This window comes from Coenobita brevimanus, chromosome 52 (genome assembly GCF_032717465.1).
Source record: "Coenobita brevimanus isolate Jiangsu-jjx chromosome 52, ASM3271746v2, whole genome shotgun sequence".
Classification (NCBI taxonomy): domain Eukaryota; kingdom Metazoa; phylum Arthropoda; class Malacostraca; order Decapoda; family Coenobitidae; genus Coenobita; species Coenobita brevimanus.
The window spans coordinates 1,198,701-1,218,280 of NC_137005.1; the positions used below are offsets into that span (position 1 = coordinate 1,198,701).

The 19,580-nt window shown below is 42.3% G+C and overlaps 1 protein-coding gene across 1 annotated transcript in view; it reads right to left on the reverse strand.

Moving 5' to 3' along the window:
* Hcs (holocarboxylase synthetase-like protein) overlaps positions 1 to 19,580 on the reverse strand; it is a 79,218-nt gene that overhangs the window by 48,744 nt on the left and 10,894 nt on the right. The window contains exons 5-6 of the mRNA XM_080272935.1: positions 12,463 to 15,121; positions 8,265 to 12,384 (exon numbers count right to left, since the gene is read on the reverse strand). Of these exons, the coding sequence (XP_080129061.1) occupies positions 8,265 to 12,384; positions 12,463 to 15,121 (6,779 nt within the window). The remainder of the gene's footprint in view (positions 1 to 8,264; positions 12,385 to 12,462; positions 15,122 to 19,580) is intronic.

Consider the following 19,580-nt stretch of genomic DNA (forward strand, 5'->3'; position numbering starts at 1 on the left):
CTTATGAATGGAGGACACCAGTAATCTGGCATATGGTTTATTATTATTATTATTTTTTTTATTCATTTGTTTTTCCTTTCTCTGTTGTTATTAAAAAAAAAAAAAAAAAAAAATCTGACACCCAGCCTCTCCAGTCTGACACTTAACCAACCCAGTCTTCCCTCCATCCCCTCTCTTCTCCACCCCCCATCCCTCCTCTCCCCCCACCATCCCTCCTCAATCTCCCACAACACTAAGCACTGCCAGGCATGTCTCCCTCCCTGCCCCCCTCCCTTCCTCCACCTTTGGTTGTCTCCCTCTCTATATCCCCACATCCTCCCCCACCCCCACTTGTCTCCCATGTGTGTGTGTGTTTACCTAATTATATTTACCTAATTGTGATATACAGGAAATGAGCTATGTTCGTGGGGTCCCATCTCTGTTTCTCAATAAGTCAAATTGTGTGTGTGTGTGTGTGTGTGCACACGCGCATGAGTGAGTGAGAGTATGTGAGTGAGACTGGGGGGGAGGGTAGTGGAGCTGTCTGGCTTTCTTGCCTCTTCTGTGTGTGTGTGCACACGCGCATGAGTGAGTGAGAGTACGTGAGTGAGACTGGGGGGGAGGGTAGTGGAGCTGTCTGGCTTTCTTGCCTCCTTCCCTGTCCCCCCACCTTCACTTGTATCCCTCCCCATCACTCCGCCCTCCCCCACCCCCGCTTGATGCACTGCTGGCAGCCTACCTGGTTGTTTAGTTGCCTTGAAGCGGCACTGAACATTGCACATCCCACCAACCTACCCTCCTCCATGTGATGTTTGACGTCCCATTTTTTAACATTCCCTGGGGGTAGGGGGGTTTCAAGAATACTCCCCCAGTATCCCTGCTTGTCGTACGAGGCGACTAAAAGGGTTGGTGGTGGGTTAGTGCCCCACCCTGTAAAAAGAACCAACTAAAAAAGCGAACAAAGCACCTCGGACCCGGACGGACCATACGTTGACGACCAAGGAACGGACAAAGGACATTCTTAGGGTGGGAACATGGAATGTGAGAGGAGTGAATGATGAAGTGAAAGAGAGAGAGATTGTTCAGGTGCTTGAGGATGCAAAAGTGGATATATGTGGATTGACTGAAACTAAATGGTGAGGTGAAAGGGTGAGAGAATGGGAATATGGTGTAGGTATATGTGCGGGAGTCAGTGAGAATGAGAGGGCAAGAGAGGGAGTATGTCTGATGATAAGCAAGAAGTGGAAGGAAAATATAAGAGAGTATGGAACAGTGGGTGCAAGGATTGTATGGGTGAGAATGAAAGTAGGTATACAAGCATGGGCGATTGTATGTGTGTATGCTCCAACAGAGGATCGAGTGGCAAGAGTGAAAGATGAGTTTTGGGTGAGAGTAGAAGCATGTATGGACAAGTTTGAGAGGAGCGAGAGAGTGCTGTTGATTGGAGACACGAATGGCAAAGTTGGGAATGTACGAGTGGATGGAGTGGTTGGTCAGTGGGGTGTGCCAGCTGAAGTAGATGGGAATGGTAGTGCTTTGGTGGACATCTGTGCTTGAAAGGGGTTGGCAATAGCCAACACCTACTTTCGTCATAAGATGATCCACCGGTATACATGGAGAGTAATGAGGAGGATGGATGGTGAACTTGTTGAACGAAAGGCAATGATAGACTACGTGTGTGTGGATGAGCGAATGAGAAGACAAGTGTTGGATGCAAGAGTGTGGAGAGGGTGGGGGAATGGAGTCTCGGACCATCACTTAGTGATGGCCAAGGTAAAGATGCAAAGAAAGTGGTTGAGGAGGCGAAGGGGAAGACAGGAGGAAGCAGCTCCTGTGAGAAGAGTGGAGAAATTGCAAGATAGTGAGAAAATGACAGAGTATAAGAGCATAGTGGAAGAAAGATTGGGAAGGTATGAGCTAGCGCAGATGGAAGGGGTGGAAGACATATGTAAGATATTCACGGAAGAAATAGGCGCAGCGTGTGAGGCGGTTTGTGGAGTGAGGAGGAGATGCAAGGGTGTGCAAGGGACAGCATGGTGGAATGATGAGGTGAAACGAGTGTGGAACAAAAGAAGACGGTATATGGTGAATGGTTGGCGAGTAGAGGTAGGGGAGAAGATGAGAGAGAGAAGAGAGAGGTATATGTGAGCAGGAGAAGGGAGGTTAAGAGACTGGTGAAGGAGAGTAAGAAGAAAGTGGATGAAGAGTTTGGGAGGAATCTGAGTGTGAAATGGAGGGAGAGTAAGAAATTGTTTTGGAAGGAGGTAAAGAAAGTAAGGCAGTGTGAAAGGGGAAATAATAGGGGAGTGAAAGATAGGAATAATAGATTGTTGGTGGAGAAGAGAGAGAAATTGAGGAGATGGAAGGAGCACTTTGAGGATTTGTTGAATGTAGAGAGTGAGAGCAGTGTGAGTATAAGTGGTTGGGGAATGGCTAGGAGAAGAAGAGATGAGAGGAGGGAGGAAGAGATCAGTAGGGTGGAAGTAGTGGAAGCGATGAAGAAGATTAAGCTGGGAAAGGCCCCAGGAATTGATGAAGTGTGTGGTGAAATGCTTAGGTATGGGGGTGAGATTGTTGTGGAGTGGATATGGAAGTTGTGTAGATTGGCTTGGGAAGAGGGAAGGGTTCCAGAGGACTGGAAATCAGGTATAACTGTTCCTCTGTACAAAGGAAAAGGGGAGAGAGAAGTATGTGGTAATCATAGGGGTATTTGCCTTCTTAGTGTGACTGGTAAAATATATGGTAGAATACTCATTGATAGGGTTAGGCACATGACAAAGGAGCTAGTTGGAGAAGAACAAGGGGGATTTAGGAAGGGAAAAGGGTGTGTAGATCAGATATTTGTTCTAAGATGTTTAGTGGAGAAGTATCTACAGAAGGGAAGGAAAGTGTATGCTGCCTTCATGGACTTGGAGAAAGCCTATGACAGAATAGATAGGCAAGGTATGTGGAAGGTATTAAGAATATATGGAGGGGAGGGGAAATTGTTGAGTGCTGTTAAGAGTATGTACGAGGGAGCTAGGGCTACGATGCGAGTGGATGGTGAGCTGAGTGAGTTCTTTGATCTCACTGTGGGACTGAAACAGGGGTGTGTGATGTCTCCATGGCTGTTTAATATATATATGGATGGGGTTGTAAAGGAGGTGCAAGGTTGGGCAGTGGATGTGGGGCTGGCCCTAATGAATGAGGGTGAGATTTGGAAGCTTCCGGTGTTGCTGTTTGCTGATGATACAGTATTGTTGACTGAAGATGAATGGGAGGTGCAAGGTTTGGTGAATGAATTTGGGACAGTGTGTAGGAGGAGGAAGCTGAAAGTTAATGTAAACAAAAGTAAAGTTATGGTGTTTGAGAGGAATGAAGTCACAGAGTGTGCAGTGAGGTTGGACGGTGAGGATATGGAGAATGTGAGTGCATTCAAGTACTTGGGTAGTGTGATGAGTAAGGATGGAACTTTGGGGGATGAAGTACGTGAAAGGGTACAACAGGGAAGGAAGGTTGCTGGTACACTGAAAGCAGTGATGAGAAATAGGAAGGTGAGTATGGAAGTCACTGCATGATGGTATTGTGATCCCTACCCTGACGTATGGAAGCGAGGCGTGGACCTTGCAAGAGGGGAACAAGTCAAGAGTGAGACCAGTGGAAATGAGTTACTTGAAAGGAGCATGTGGAGTGACGTGGAGGGACAGGTTGACAAATGAAAAAGTGAAGGAACGTTGTGGGGTAGATGTGGATGTGGTTGAGAAGATTAGGAGAAATACACTGAGGTGGTTTGGACATGTGGAGAGAATAGAGAATGAAAGACTGACTAAGAGGGTGTATGTAGGTGAGGTGGAGGGAGGGAGAGGGAGGGGTAGACCGAGGATGAGGTGGAGGGATGGAGTTGAGAGGTATATGAGGGAGGGGGGGGTGAGTTGGGGGGAGGGTAGTCAAATGGTGGGCGACAGAGCGACTTGGAGGCATTTTGTCTCCAGCCACCCTTTGCGGGATTAGGGTGTCGGGCTATAGATAGATAGAGATAGATAGAAATATGCTGTATAATCTATTCTTGTAATAAAAATATATAAATAAAAAAGGAAGGGAGAAGCCTAAGTGATATTTACATTCACCTGGAACTACCTAATTATTGCAGGCCACCACACTGTATTCTACGCTAAGTAAATCTTCCCTGGAATTTTCCACTGATTTCATCCATTGAAATAAGCCCTATGCCCTATTCTTATACCAAATAATATATACCAAAATGAAATAAGGTAAGTGATAGTGCCATACACCTGGAATTGGCTAATTATCACCTGACAACACCTCACGTGCACTCGTTCGCTGATTTTCGTTGTTTATTTCCCCTTGAAATATGCCGTATAATCTATTCTTGTAATAAAAATATATATAAGGAAGGAAGGGAGAAGCCTAAGTGTTATTTATATTCACCTGGAACTACCTAATTTATAATGTATTGTCTAGATTTCCTGCCAATCATTTCATGGCTATATATTAGCAGCTCTCACGAGGCTAACGTTGGCAGTACAGTAATGCACTCTCCCTAGGTAGGCCACCCCGGTCCATCAGTATCAGTTTACTGCCGTCTTTCAAGGTGAAAGTACGTCGGATTCGCTCCTGCTAACTTCCGCCGCTTTTTAGCCCCATGCAAAGGGCCCTGTGACCTCTACCCCCTACTAAACCTCGTGTGGAAAGAGGTAAAGGGCTGACAATTGATAGAGAGTGACTACGATCTTTCTGGTGAGTAAAACAGTGCAAGTGGAATTGTAAATAATGTGTAAACAGCAAGTGAAAGCAATGAATGTAAATATAAGTGAACAGTGGAAAATAGTTTTATAAGTTACTTCAAGTGACAGTGCATAACACAGTGTAAATAAAATAGATATCTAAATAATGTAAATAAAATAGAGAACGTAAATAGAAATGTAAATGAGTAGTATTATAAGAATACGAGTATATATACTAGGAGTAATGAAAGTGAAAGTTTCACTCTAGCATGTATGAATACTATGAGTTATGAGAGTGAAGGTGAAAGTGACATTCACTCTCAACGCTAGTACACAGGACAAGAAAGTGAATGCTACGTATTTTACTGAAAGAGAAATTGAATTCCTACAGTGACAATAAACTACTATTACCAAAGGAAACTTATGGATAAAGATTGTAGATATATATATGTGTTAGATAGTACTAGAAATATGAACTGTGAGTGTTTTTATGAACAATAAATGACAGAACATCAGTGAAGAACGATGTCAAGTGGGAAGGTCATACGCCCTAGTAATTTTCATTGCTTTCACAGTGTTTTTTTTTTTTTTTTGGAGTATGGATTCCAAACTATTTGAGAATCATCGAATAATGTTTCTAGTGATAACATCAGGCTGTGGTAATCATATTACGGGTTGTCGGGAAGTGTAAAGTGGAGACTTCGTTACCGAACTTCAGAGGTCTCCACAAGTCCTACAGTACTCAACGAAGGCTGAACAAACACCCCAGGAGAAAGCTGAAGGTATGTGCCATAAGAACATGTGATTTTAATAAACTAGGACTAATAACTGATTTTTGGCAAATATTTTTAGAAAGTCTGTCGGAGCACGAATATGCCCGCGGGAGCCGCAAGAAAAAGCAAAACAAGCCCGCGGTTAAGGGGTTAAGAGTGTGCAGCGATATCTTTCTGCCAATGCAGATGACACTGGCTGGATGGCAATCAAATCAGCCAATGAGAAAAATCGTCTTTTGTTCTGTGACTAGTCAACTGCTTTCCAAATCTAGCAAATATGTCAATATTCAAGCATTTAATAAGATGTCCACAGACATATTTCATAGAAAATGCAGGTAGCTAATACAGATGTACAAATTAAAGTAAATGTTGTCTGGAGTTGGGAATGAGGTTATTCATCGGTTATATTCCACACCCTTGAATGTAAGTACTAGGGTTTTTGAACGGTCTCTTGTGATGGAAAATTCGCTACAGTTAGTCCAGTTAAAAAACAACACTTGAAAAGATGCATTTGTAATGCATCAACATACATGCTCATCAAAGTAATAATTTCACATAAACCACTGTACATATTATAAGCAGAAAACTGGCAACTTATGAGTCTATTAAAGCTAACATAATTACTGTTGCCATCATTAAAACTAACACGCAAGACTTGATTTGTTCAATACCATCCTCTGTCAGCTATGGTGTTCTTGGTTATGTAACAAGAATCAAATTATCAAAGGCATATCACCAGTGTCCTCACACAGATAAGCTGGCACAAATTATTTTAAAATATGATAAATTGGTACCTTTACAGTACTGTATAAGACAACTAATATTTTGACTCATAATACTTCAGAGTTTGGCCTGTTTCTGGAGGTAACTAACTACAACACTACAACATTAATTTGGCTTCTTATGATGAGTATATTCACTTCTTCAACTTCATTTTTCATAGAGTAGCTATCTAAAGCCAACAATTATTAGCTATCTAAAACCAGTAATTATTATGAAAGGGGTAGTATAAGATTATACAATCTATGGTGCAGGGATAATTCCGAGATTTTTTTACCTAGTTCACATGAAGACAGTTGGTTGTCTAGATCTTTCTCTGTGACTTCCATGATTAGCTGGTAAGTTGTAGCTACCAGTGTATATATTATTTCTTCAGTAATCATGCTGATGCAGCAATAGAAAAAAAAAAAATCCCTGTTATCAGACTCTACACATAAACAGACTTCACCTGTACCAAAGCATCATCAGCACCTTACATATATTGCACTGCCTACTTTTAAGCTACTGTGCACTGCACTGAAGATCAGTAATGAGTAATACAAAATTACCAAACTACTGTATTGTATTTCTGAATAAAAATATCTAAAATGGGCTCAGAGCTCTTACACCACCAACTTAATGCCAAGTCAAAGATCTTAGCACCGCCACCTGATAAGCACTGGTACCTGATAGTTACAATGCAGAGTCATGAACAGTCAGTAATTCCCACCATCATCCATAGTGAGGATGATATTCACAATGTCGGTATCATATGACTATCCATTAACTACAGAAAGGATGTCGTTTTTAAAATAACGCTTCATCCTTTTGGAAATGACTGCCAGAAATATCACTGGTACATATGTGGATATTATAATGCATTAAATCATGCAAGAATACGCTGATTCCAATATTATATCAGTTACTGGCAAAGCATTCCACCTCCATTATGATGCCAATATTAACTGGCTTTTTGCTTGCTGACTTACAGTTCAGTAGGGCCACATGGACAGCATTATTTTGCTTAGCGATTTCATGGATAGTGACAGGACACAAACAATCTCATTTCGAGACATGCTGCATGGATAGCAATAGGCTGCCACAAAATAGCAAGCTGGCAGGCAGAGTTGCCAAGGTCAGGACCCTGGCAACCCCGACGTTGAGAGCAAGGCGGTTATCACTTGTCACAGGACACCATTCCATCCCATTGTTGATATTTTTTGATGGTGACTTCAAGGCCACCTTTTTGGCGACTGTGCATTAACTATAATGGCTTCCACCTCTGGCATGCGTCCAGCTGGTGGGCAAAATAGGTTGAGAACTAATGAGAGTGAGAGTGACAGCGGGAGTGATGGACATGAGCAAGATGAGAGCCACTAGTAGGCCATACCAGTACACTCAACATTCAACAAAAGACATTCAAAACCAATAAAAGGTAAGTTTGTTTAACCTTCTTGCATGTTTAATATACAATAGTTTTAATATTGTTGAAAATCTACTTGATATATATGGTTAAAAATGGAAAATAGGGGTGTAGTTGAAAAAGTCCCAGACTAATTTATTTAGGTATGAAGTTTCCCCCACAGAAAGCGACGTTAGTGCCAGACTAATAGTGTCGCTATCCACGTGGCTCTACTGTCCTACCTGTATCTACAGTATCTATCTATCAACATACATTTACATATACAGTACAGTATATGGGGACATTACACACTCTTGTCTCACTCCAACAATAACAATGAACCACACACTCAACATCAACTTAAGCTTACCTGTGCTTCACTACCATCAAAAAAATTCTGTACTGCACGCAAGTTAGGATTTTTTTTTTTCTTTCAGAAAATCAAATATTTACTGATGCAGGCCATAGTCTGTGATAACATATTACAATTACATTATTTTCCTGTATGTAGTGGAAAGGATATTAGTCACATAAAATTTTTTGGTAAACTGAAGGTGTAAGAAGAATTTACAATAAAATAGAAACGAGTTAGACAAACTGTTCTACATATTTCATTGATACACTCACCTGCAGTGGTCAGGCCACGTTTGGCAGGCGAGAAGACAGAAGATGCCGAGTGTGGTCGTCTGAAAGGACTGGAGGTAAAGCTTGAGCTGTGAGGAAGACCACGCACCAAGGGTGACCCACATCGCTGAAGGTTGGGATTTGAAGCTGCTATCTCACGACCTCCTGAAAGATACATACTATGTGGTAAACTGAGTTTGCCAGCATGAGGACGGGTGGATGGCTGTATGTCCCCTGCCAGACTCCAGCACGACCCATGACGTTCCTCCAGGTAGTTTCCATAGTCACTTTCAGGCACTTCAAAAAGAGTCTCCACAGATATCTCACGGTGCAGGCGGAAGCTGCCTTCACGAGAGAAAGAGGCACGTCGTCCGCTGGTAGACTGGCCAGGTTCTGTGTGATGCTCACGTATTCTGCCACATACTAAGATCTCCATTGATGAGGAGCGTTTGTTGAGTTGTGTTAGAATGCGAGAGGCATCATGGCGCCGTGCACTAGGTGACACATTAACTGTGTCCAAGTCTGCACCCTCACTCATGGTACGCTGTCGCTCTTGAACTTGGGGTCGAAACCCTATAGTAACTGAAAAACTGTTTGAGGAGCCTCGAAGAGCTCTGGTTCCCATAACTGGTGCAGGAGGACTGGTTGGTAGGCTGAGGGAAGAGGCACAGTTGGGAAGTGTTGCTCTACGTGGTGAGCATTGAGGTGAAGATGGAAGGGAGGAGTGGTTTGAGGAGAGCTGAGAGCTGTCTAATGATTCCTGGCTGCTAGAAAGGTGTCTGGTAAGAACATGCTTGTACAGCCTAGGGGAGGGCTGGGTGTGACCTCCCCAGCGCTGGGGAGACCCAGTAGCTCTATGCTGTGGTGAGCCACCTTTGTGTTGAGGGGAAGCTTGAGGGGAGGCCTGAGGGGTACTGTGAGCAAGACTGTCACTGTCAGAGCAGGAAGCAAGGTTGCTAGCAGCTGGAGGCACTACTGACTGCAATCTTACTGGTCCACTGATGACTGGCCGGGTTTTACCATTAACTACTGGGCTACGTGGTGAAGCTCGATCTACGGGAACTACTGGTGAAGGAAGTTTACCTTGCTGACATGTGCTAGTGGTACCAGCTGGTGTAGGGGATTGACTGCCAGTCTTGCTCTTTCTCTCTAACTTGCGAAACAGAGAGGGCGATGACAGTTTCTCCTGTGATGACATCTCCTTCTCCTTGGATCTGTTCCTCTTCAGCAAACCCTTTAGAGACATCATCGTTGATTTTTTCTCTCCACTACCTGCTCCTCCACCACTCCCTTCCTTATCTTTATCCTTATCTTTATCCTTCTTCTTCTTTTTCTGACATTTTTCATCCTTTTCTTTCTTCTTGTCATCCTTTTTCCCGACAGTTGTAAGCATGGATGAGGAGGTGGCAGTAGCAGGGAGGGTGACACTCCGTTGCATCTCTTTCCCTAAGTCATGGCCAGTTGTAGATTGGGCATCAACAGACATTATCTTCCTTCGTGCTCCTCGAGGCTTAGACTGCCCTCTAACATGGTCAAAGTGTGGAAACTTGTCAAGAGAGCCCTGAGATTTAACACTAACTTTCTCCCACTTAATATTAAGGTCCTCAGACTTTGCTGCTGAAATGGCTGGATTGGTGTTAGAACGCTGCCGACGCCGCTCAAGTGGGGATCCTTTCAGGTATTCTAGAGAGCCACCCACACACAGGGTTGATGCAACTGAACCTAGATCTGGGTCTAAGTAGCTCTTTGATGTGGAAGATCCAGAGCTGGTGATAGTGGTGACTGAGAGGTCCTCACTGCCATATTTTCTAAGCTCTTGTGAAACAGATTGGGTAGATAAAGGATACTGATGGCTGCTGTCACCCTCTTCTATTTCCTGCTGTACTCTCACAGGCTCTATTTGTGCTCCACTACCTCCCCGCTCTAACTTGGCCATGCGCAACAGCCGTGGTTTTGTGTCTGGCACTGACTGCCTCCTCCTCTTTTGATTTTCTTTTGCCACTTTCCCCTCCTGGCTACTCCATGCTACCTTTTCACTATCCTGGCTACTCCACACACCACCTTCACTCTCTTGGCTACTCTTACTCCACGTCTGACTGCCTCTGTCCCCCTCCTCACTCTCTTGGCTACTCTTGATCCCTTTCCGACTATCTCTCAGTCCTTCTTCACCCTCTTTGCTGCTCTTAATGCTTTCCTGGCTACCACTTTCTCCTTTCTTACTCTCTTGGTTACTTCTTGTACCTTTCCAGCTACCTTTCATCTCATCCTCACTCTCTCGACTACTTCTGATATCTTCTAGGCTACCTATTTCCTTTTCCTTACTTTCCTGGTTGTTCTTATTCTGTTTTTGATTAACTCTTTCCCCTTCCTCACCTTCTTGGCAATACTTTTTTTTATCATCATTTCTCATTCCTCTCTCGGTCTTTTGGCTACTTCTCAAGCTTTCTTGACTGTTTTCCGTCCTTTGCCAATTCTCCTTCAACTCTTCTTGGTTATCCTTATCCATTCCCTGATATTCCTTTTTCTCTTCCAACCCTCCAGCTACCTCTATTCCTTCTCTCTGGTTAGTTCTTTCTTCTTGTTGGGAATAAACCTCTTTTTGAATGCTCTTCACCTCCTTCAAGTCACTCTGCAATCCTTCTGAGATATTTTTTACTCCCTCCTGGACACATTTTACACCTTCATTTTTCACACTTGACTCTACTTCCTCTTTACTTTTCATCTCCTCTTGGAACTCTTTCACACTCTCCTGGCTAACTCTCCTCACCTCCTCACTACCCCTCACTGCCCCATGTCTACCCCTTGCTGTCTGCCTCACTGTCTGTGTGGACGGAAGAAACATACTGGCAGCCATTTTTGGTATACTGGGCCCCTCCTTGACAGACTGGGGTTCTGTAATTGAAACTGGTGGAAGAAAGACTTCATCCTCAAGATCAGACACACCACTCCTACTTGAGTGTCTGCTGGGGCTTGATTTCTCACTTGGTTCACTCCTCTCAGTATCTCTCGCCAAGATAACACTCCCAATTATGGTTTGTTTTCCTTGTTCTTTCCAGTCCCTTCTGTGCAGTCCAGGGCTATGAATTTTTTCTGGTAGGCTATCATTTCCAGATATTCCTAGGTTCTGTGTTCCAATTGTGCTCGAGACACTAGTTCTTGCATCCTTGGAGGTGGATTTACGTTGACTTGCTGATGTCTTATGCATCATTTCAGACTCGCTAAGAAGTCTCAGTTTATCAGCTATTGATTCGTGGAGTGACACACTGTTAACCAAAACTCTTGCATTACTATGAATCTCTTTTTCAACAGTATTATTACACTCTCCAAAACCTTCCTGATTAGAAAAAAATGGTTCATTCAGAGACCCCAGCCTGGTTCCATCTTCATCCAGTGACTGGCGAGTGGCAACAGTATCATCAGAAGACAATGACTCACTATTTTTCCTTTCTGAGGACAATGACTCACTAGTTTTTCTCTCACTTGGTCCACTGCAGCTTTCTGAAGATTGCTTGGTTGCCTTTTGCTCAGACTGAGATATACGCCCACTTTCTGGTACAAGAGGTACTCCTTGTTGTGAACTTTTGTCTCCTAATGTACTAAACTGGTGGACTGATGCATCATCAACACTGACACCACGCTGCATAATGTTAGAAGATCCTGGAGGCCAACACTTGATGGGCACTGGGTCGTGGTGGAAGGGATCAGAGATGCTACCCCGAGATGACCCTTCCTGGGAAACTGGACCACTCTCCACTAATGTTACATCCCCAACACTCGATGACAGAGTTTCCATATCATCAGAAAGTGTGTCAGTTCCAAGCCAACGATCTGTTTCCGTCAGGTCAAGGCTATCCTTGGACTTGCTTGAACAAAGTCCTCTCTCCCGGCAAATACTTTGCACCCCCTCTCCTACACCTTCCTGACCTGAAACTTCTTGCAAACTTGAGAAACCTGACTCTGGAACAGATTCCACTGGACTGGTGAGAGATTTTGGGTGGAGTGCTGCAGGGCTAATGTGGCCAGGATCCTGCTCCAGTATATCCACGCCTGAGTCAAGTACAGAGCCACACCACATCTGTTGTGCTCCTTCACCATCATTCATATTAGCTGCTTCCAAATGTGACTCAGGAACATACTCTTGTTCAGGGGAGACAGCAGATAACCAGTCTGATGGTGGTGTGGCTGAGGTTATGGTTTCAACCACTGGCAGTTCCTGGTTGGGAGTATCTGGGTAGGACTCAACATTTTTCTTTTCTTCCTCTGGAGATGATAGTTTTGAATGATCGTCAGACTCTGCAAAGCTGCTGGCCATGAGAGAGATGGCATGGATTCGCTCCTGTCTGATCAGTTCAAGCCTGGCTGCTTTTAATCTATCATTCTCTGGTGGTGCATGTGTTAGTTCTATAGCTACATCCTCTGTTAGACTATCTGGCTGTGAGGACAGCATTCTGTAGGGTAGTGATTCAAAGGAACTATCACTAGCTGTGCTTGATTTAGTGTTTAATTTATGAGTGTTCTTCAGACATTTTGGTTTCTCACTAAAACTTCCATCCTCATTTCCTACCAAGCCATCACTTTCTCCTGGCCAATGATGATTTGCAGTTGGCCAAACGTTACTTGATCTTTCCATGCCTCCACTCTCACCATGTGCTCCATTGAGTATAACAGGAATGGCTGCAGTTTGCTCCCTTACAATTACATCTGAATCAGATAATATGCACCTTTCTTGATCATTTCCTTGGTAATCAGTAGTGACGAGTAGTGAATCTACATGAGCTTTAAAAAGTAAACTTTCTTCAACAGCACCTCTTGCTCTAATGCTGTTACTAGAAATTTCAGAGGTTCCAACTGTTCTGTCAGTCTCAAATGCACTCTTTACTGAAGGATGAAGTTCACCAATTTCTATCTTTGCATCCACACTAACATTAGGAACATTATTTATACCCAATTTTTTATCACTTTCAGTTCTATATTTTAATACTGACTGGTCACATGATTCTTCTTCAGTTCCCCATGAAGGCAATGATTTAATACTATCCTCTTCCTGCTGTCTACTTTCTGTATCTACTGGGACAGACCTGTCCTCTGGTGTAACTCTGTCTTGACAAGTGTCACTGCTAAGAGGTTCTCCTGCACTCCCAGGCACAGATGTTACTTCATTCAGTAAGAGATTTGTAGGAAGAATAACCTTGCAGCTCTCTTGTGTTCCAACATCAATGGCTATTGAAGAACCAGGCACCTCACCATCTGGATGATCATATTGGCTGACAGACTCCACTGAACTTTTTTCAAGCATTACTTCTTTATTCAGCTGAACTGTTACTTGGTCATCTGGAATTACACAAATCCTCACCTGATTCTCTGTTTGCTGATTATGAATATTGTTATCTTCTGGCTCTTTAGAAGGATGACTCTGAGTCAGCTCATCTGTACCAACAACAATCATCTTTTCTTCATGGCTGTGAACTACACCCACAAGTGCTGCCTCAACAAATTTAGCAGACTCAACATGACTATCCTGCACCACATGAAGCATGAGCTGACATTCCTCCTCCTCTATATCAATAGGGCTGTCTCTTGTGATGGGTGGCAATACAATTTCCTCACTCTTGATCAGCTTCTTTTCACTTCTACCTGAAGATCTTGTGGCTTGTGTTAGATCAGCTGCAACTTTCAAAATCCCATCAGAGAAAACAGAATTATGGTTTTCCAAAGTACCCTCACAGGAGTATGAATCAGAGGCAGATCTTCCTGTATCATCACTCTGTACTTCGAAAACTTTTTCTACTTCTTTAGTACTTGCAGGACTCTGCTCTTCAAGTTTAATCAACAAAGGAGTATTTTGTTCTGTCAAATCTGTGGTAAGTGAGCACTCTTCAGCTGATTTTCCCAAAAGCTGCACCTCAGTCTCAACCTCTCCTTCAACTCCTAACAGTTTTATGGTGGGGTGTGTACTGATGCCAGGATAGAGGGGCTGAGTTTCGGACGAAGGGGAGTTGCCTGGCTTAACCAAGTAATTCTGCACAATGTTGGCCAGGTTATCTCTAATGATACTGGTGGCTCGACTCAAGTCTGCCTCACTCCTGATCCTCACTGGGTACGTTTTGGGTTCTCGTGTCACCACCACATTAGTCTGGCCTGATGAAAAAGAGAAGTCATCCTCTTCACTAGCTGAACTTGTGCTTTTCTTCACCCATTCTCTGTGGTCTTGAGCACTGTTCAGAGCACGCTGATAATACTCTGCTGCCTCTTTAACAATATCTCGCTCTCTCCAGCCAACTGGTGTTCGACTCCAACCCCTACAAGTGGGAACATTTGGGATGCACAGCTGAGAACGTCCACAACCCTTCTTCGCACGAGGCAAGGTATTGCTTCTCACTGGTTGAAGGTCACTGCTTGGGCCATTGGCACACACTACACTCTGCCCACTTACACAGCTATCATCTCCAGCTCTTCTCTGGCTCTCTCCATCCTGCCAAAGGTCTTCAAGAGGATTGGTGACAATAGAACATTTATAATGCTGAGTCAGAGCCCCTCGTGCAAGTGCACCACGCACTGACAGAGGCTGTCCAGACACAACACGTGTCCCTGATACTGCCCACCCACGAGGATACAAACCAGAAACAGGGTAGGGTGGATCTTCAAGGTCAGAAGTTGGGTAATCGCTTACACTATCATAAGAAGATTGGGGATCAAGGCTGGAGTGGCGGCGATCACTGTCGGTGGAAGACTGAGGCTGAACAGTGGTGGAGGTAGAAGTGGCACTCTCACCCGACCACTGGTGCCACAGGGGCACCCACCGTGCTGGGGGTCGCAGCCAATTGCCTCGCCACCCATCCTGCCCTGACCACACTCCTCCACTCTGCCCTGTAAAAACAAACCAAATACAATACACAACTTTCATATTAAACATTTGTGTGCACATATACTGGTGTTGCTGAGTTATGTATTGCCTTATACTACAAATGCCCCTCTTCTGTATCTAAAATGTTTACTACACCTCTTACTTTGATTATTCAATCATTATAATTACTGAGAGCAGCACCAAAACTTTCATTAGCAGTACCAGCACCACTACTTTTGGGGTACATCTATATAGCAGATGCAGAACCATTGTTCTGCTTAATATATTTCAATGACTACTTGCTAGTTGAATAATGCATTAATTACAGCAACATATCCTTAGAAAATAAATGTACTGCATGTAATATACCTGCCTTATTATTGGTGCCTGCATGTATACAAAGTTTTGTCAGTGAGAATACAAGAAAAATTAGAACTTAAAAGTCTATAATGTGTCATATTACATGTTCAGCTCCATCCCAATATATATTACATTACTGTATTCAAAAGCAATCTTATAAATAATATAAAATGACGTACGCTTCTACATGGCATGCAAAGAATAGACATTCAGTAACAGTCTCATTTCAGAAAAGCAATCAATTGGAAAGAAGGAAAGGCATAACCAAAGAGAAGTAATAGTAACATTTGAAAATCAAGATAACAATCACTCTACTGATCTTCTGAATAACAAAAACAGAAGAGCAAAAATCTAGCAATAATAATCTAGCACTCACATCCAGTGCTGGCCGCCACCCCCGCCTGCCGCCCTCAAGTGTAGGATGGGTCGAGCGAGGTGCGGCGGCTTCCACCTGCCCATAGTCAAGCACCACCACAACCAAGGACAATTTAGATAAAGGAACAAAAAACCCTGCAACTAAAAATAATATGAAGAGAAAAATTATGAAAAAACAGAGGCATGAATGCAAAAATTATAATAATAATAAAAATGCATGCAATACTGTACTATAAAAGTACAAACCTATCATGCAATAACTCATATATATACAGAACAAATATAACTACAGTATATATCATTGTATATTTACTGCAAAATGTTACTATAAGCAAAGCAAATTGTGAAGACCACTTTATGACATATACTGTACACTGACATACAAAGACTTACAGAGATCTCTTAGAAGCCTAAATTTGCTTCACGATGATAAAAAAAAATAAAAAAAAGGGCTACTAAACCAGCTGTTGTTCTCATTTGTGGATGTGAACTGATCTTACTGAAAAAACCTGTGCTATCCAGCTAAGCAACTGACTCCACTAGGACACATCATGGATCTGACACACTTCAGCTCTTTTCTTGTAGTCTTTGTTCTGTGACTGCCACCTGATATGTAAGTCTTATAATGCTGGGTTGCAGGTTTCAACAGCATATACAGATGTGTCATTTATTGTGTTATCCTGCTAGTGTGTGATCACAGTATAGATGGGTGACATCTGCACTCTAATGAGAAAGAGAGAGAGAGAGGGGGGGGGGGACGGAAGGCAGATAGCTATATCCACTCAATCTAGCATTTCAAGTTCTCTCTTCATGTTTTTTAAGTATAGGATATGCACATGATGCAAGTGCCAATATGTTGTTTGCATCTGTCTGTAAATGCCAATGGTGATTATTTTTGTTAATACTGCTGTAGTAGTCTGTTGGGATACACCTTATCTGTCTAGCTGTGATTGTAGCTGGCATGACTGTTGGGGTTAATGCAGTAAACTGTGTTCCTTTCATATTTACAAAATTCATAGCTCATATTATCTTCTGTGTAGTGATTCCAAATAGTGTGGCATTTGTGGATGGTAGATTCTTAGAGACGCAGCAGTGTAAGAGCTAAATATATAGGTAGTTACAGTGTGGCATATGTAAGGGTGATTATGCTGTGTTGTCAAGGACGGAGGAGACTGCTGCTGCAGAGGTGGCTCTGGAATGTCAGCAGTATTTGCTACTTGGAAGGAATGTGTCAAAAACGGCTGGAAAAAATTTAAGTGAGCTACTGACCCTACTGACAATGAAAATTCCCCCCCTCCCTCTCTTTCTCTCTCTTGTAGGAAAGATGGCATTAGGTTATGTTTTGGGGAGAAGCATCCCTACATATGTGAGCCTTTCTACTCTCAATTTAACTCTGGCCATAGGAATAAGATCTCTTCCCTTAAAAAATAACAACAAAAGTATTATTTAGTATCCTATGATACCACATGAGTGAGAACCTACATAAATAACACAATTTAAAACTCACAGATTCCTTATCAACAAGAGACAAAGAGATGAAAAAAGAAAGAGAAACATGGATCAGATCAAAGGAATCATCATAAATTGGTAAAGTCTGAAACAGGTCCGAAGTAAAATGGCAATAGGAATGCAACAAATTACATCATTGAAAGACAAAAACGGTGAAGTCATTAAATGCAAAGATAAGATGGTGAAGAGAGATGAACAATTTTACGAAGAATTGTATGCATCAAGACAGTAGTACCAACAGCTAACTTTTCAGTTGACACAAGTGAAATACCTGAGGTAACACCAAACAAAATATTTCTCTTAAAAAATATGAAAAGACAGAAGGCTCCGAGAGAGGATGGAATAGTAACAGATTTACTGTTGAATGCAAGAGTAGAAGTACAAAACAGGCTTGCTCACTTATTTACCCACTGTATAAAACACAAGAAAATTCCCAAAATATGATGTAATGCAGTAGATATTTTACTTTACAAAAAAGGTGACTTGAAAGATCTTAGTAACTACTGACCCATTAACTTATTACATCACTTATGAACTCTTCACTAAAGTCCTTACGAACAGAATAACAACAAATCTGGAGGAAAACCAACCTCATGAACAAGCAGGATTCCAAAGCGGGTATTTGACTACTGATTGTCTACACACAATGAATCAGCTAACTGAGAAAACTACAGAATATAATAAACCTCTGTGCTTAGGTTTTGTTGATAACGAAAAGGCTTTCGACTCAGTGGTGCACATTGCAATTATAGAATCATTGCAAGAACAAGGAGTGAATGAGAACACTGTAAAACTGCTCGAAATTTGCATGCCCAGAAAGTATTTTCAGAAAGCCAGACTGGGAACACAAAGGAGTGAACATAGGTGGAAAAAAGCTAAACCACTTAAGATTTACAGAAGATGCTGTCCTAATCTCAGAAACAGCAGAGACATTGCAAAAAAATGTTAAATGACCTGAACTGAGAAAGTCTGAAAGTAGGGCTAAAGATGAGCCAGAGTAAAACTAAAGTAATGTTTAATCCACAAACACCAAAGAGCGTCATCAGAATAAGCGAAGAAATTCTTGAAGAAATTGCGAAGTATAATTACTTGAGGCAAATACTGAAATTAACGAAGAATCATGATAGCGAAATAAAAAGACACATTACAATTGGATGGAAAGCTTTCGGTAAACATTGAGAGATCATGAAAAGCAGCTTGCCAGTTTGTATGAAACAAAAAGTATATAATGAATGTATAGTTCTAGCTATGGCATATGGTTGTGAGACCTGGAAACTGACAAAACTGATGGAAAATAAATTAATCCATTCTCAGAGAGCAATGGATAGGTCAGTGTTGGGAATATCTTTAAGAGACAGGAAAAGATCAACTTGGGTGAGAGAGCAGACTAAAGTCTAAGATATTACAGAAGTTATAAAAGAACAGAAACGGAGGTGGGCAGGCCATGTAGCAAGAATAAGGGATAACAAATGGAGTAAGTGGCTGACTGACTGGACACCAAGAGATTGTAAGCGTAGCAGAAAAAGGCCAGACAGGAGGTGGAGAGATAAGATAGAGAAATTTTCTGGGAAAACGCGATAAAGATTAGCTCAGTCAAGGATTTCGTGGAGAAGGTTGGGGAAGGCCTTTGTTCAGCAGTGGACTTGTAATGGCTGATGATGATAATATACTCAATAAAAAAAAATACTACATTAGTAGGGTGAGTGGATGAAACTTCAGCACTGTTTAGCGTTATATGGTGCTACCTTGTGTATTTTAGCTAAGGTTGGTGAGGTGCATTATTGCTGAAATGACCGTAGACTTGCGTGAAGACAATTGCATAAGCAAAAATAGCAATCACATATCAACCAGTGAGGCTTTGTATGAGATCATAATAATTGTATCAGCGACAATTCTATTACATATTAAAAAGAAGTCCTACCTCTTTTGTCATCATGCAAGCAATTGTTCGTATAATGAGGGTCTGTTGCATTATTCTTAGATATGGTTGAATTCTGGCACTAGTTTTGTCAGTGCTAATATGGGCAGATGTTACAGTCTTGTAACCTGATGAGGATGCTACCAGTACACCGGATCTGTAGGTGCTGGGATGTCACTCATGTATAGGAAGTAGTGAGTTCGAGTGTGGATGGAATTCTAAATACATATTTTATGACCACCATCAACACATAAAGATGGCATGAAGGGAGCTAAATTGAATACCTAATCCACATTCGTTTAAAAGAAAAAAC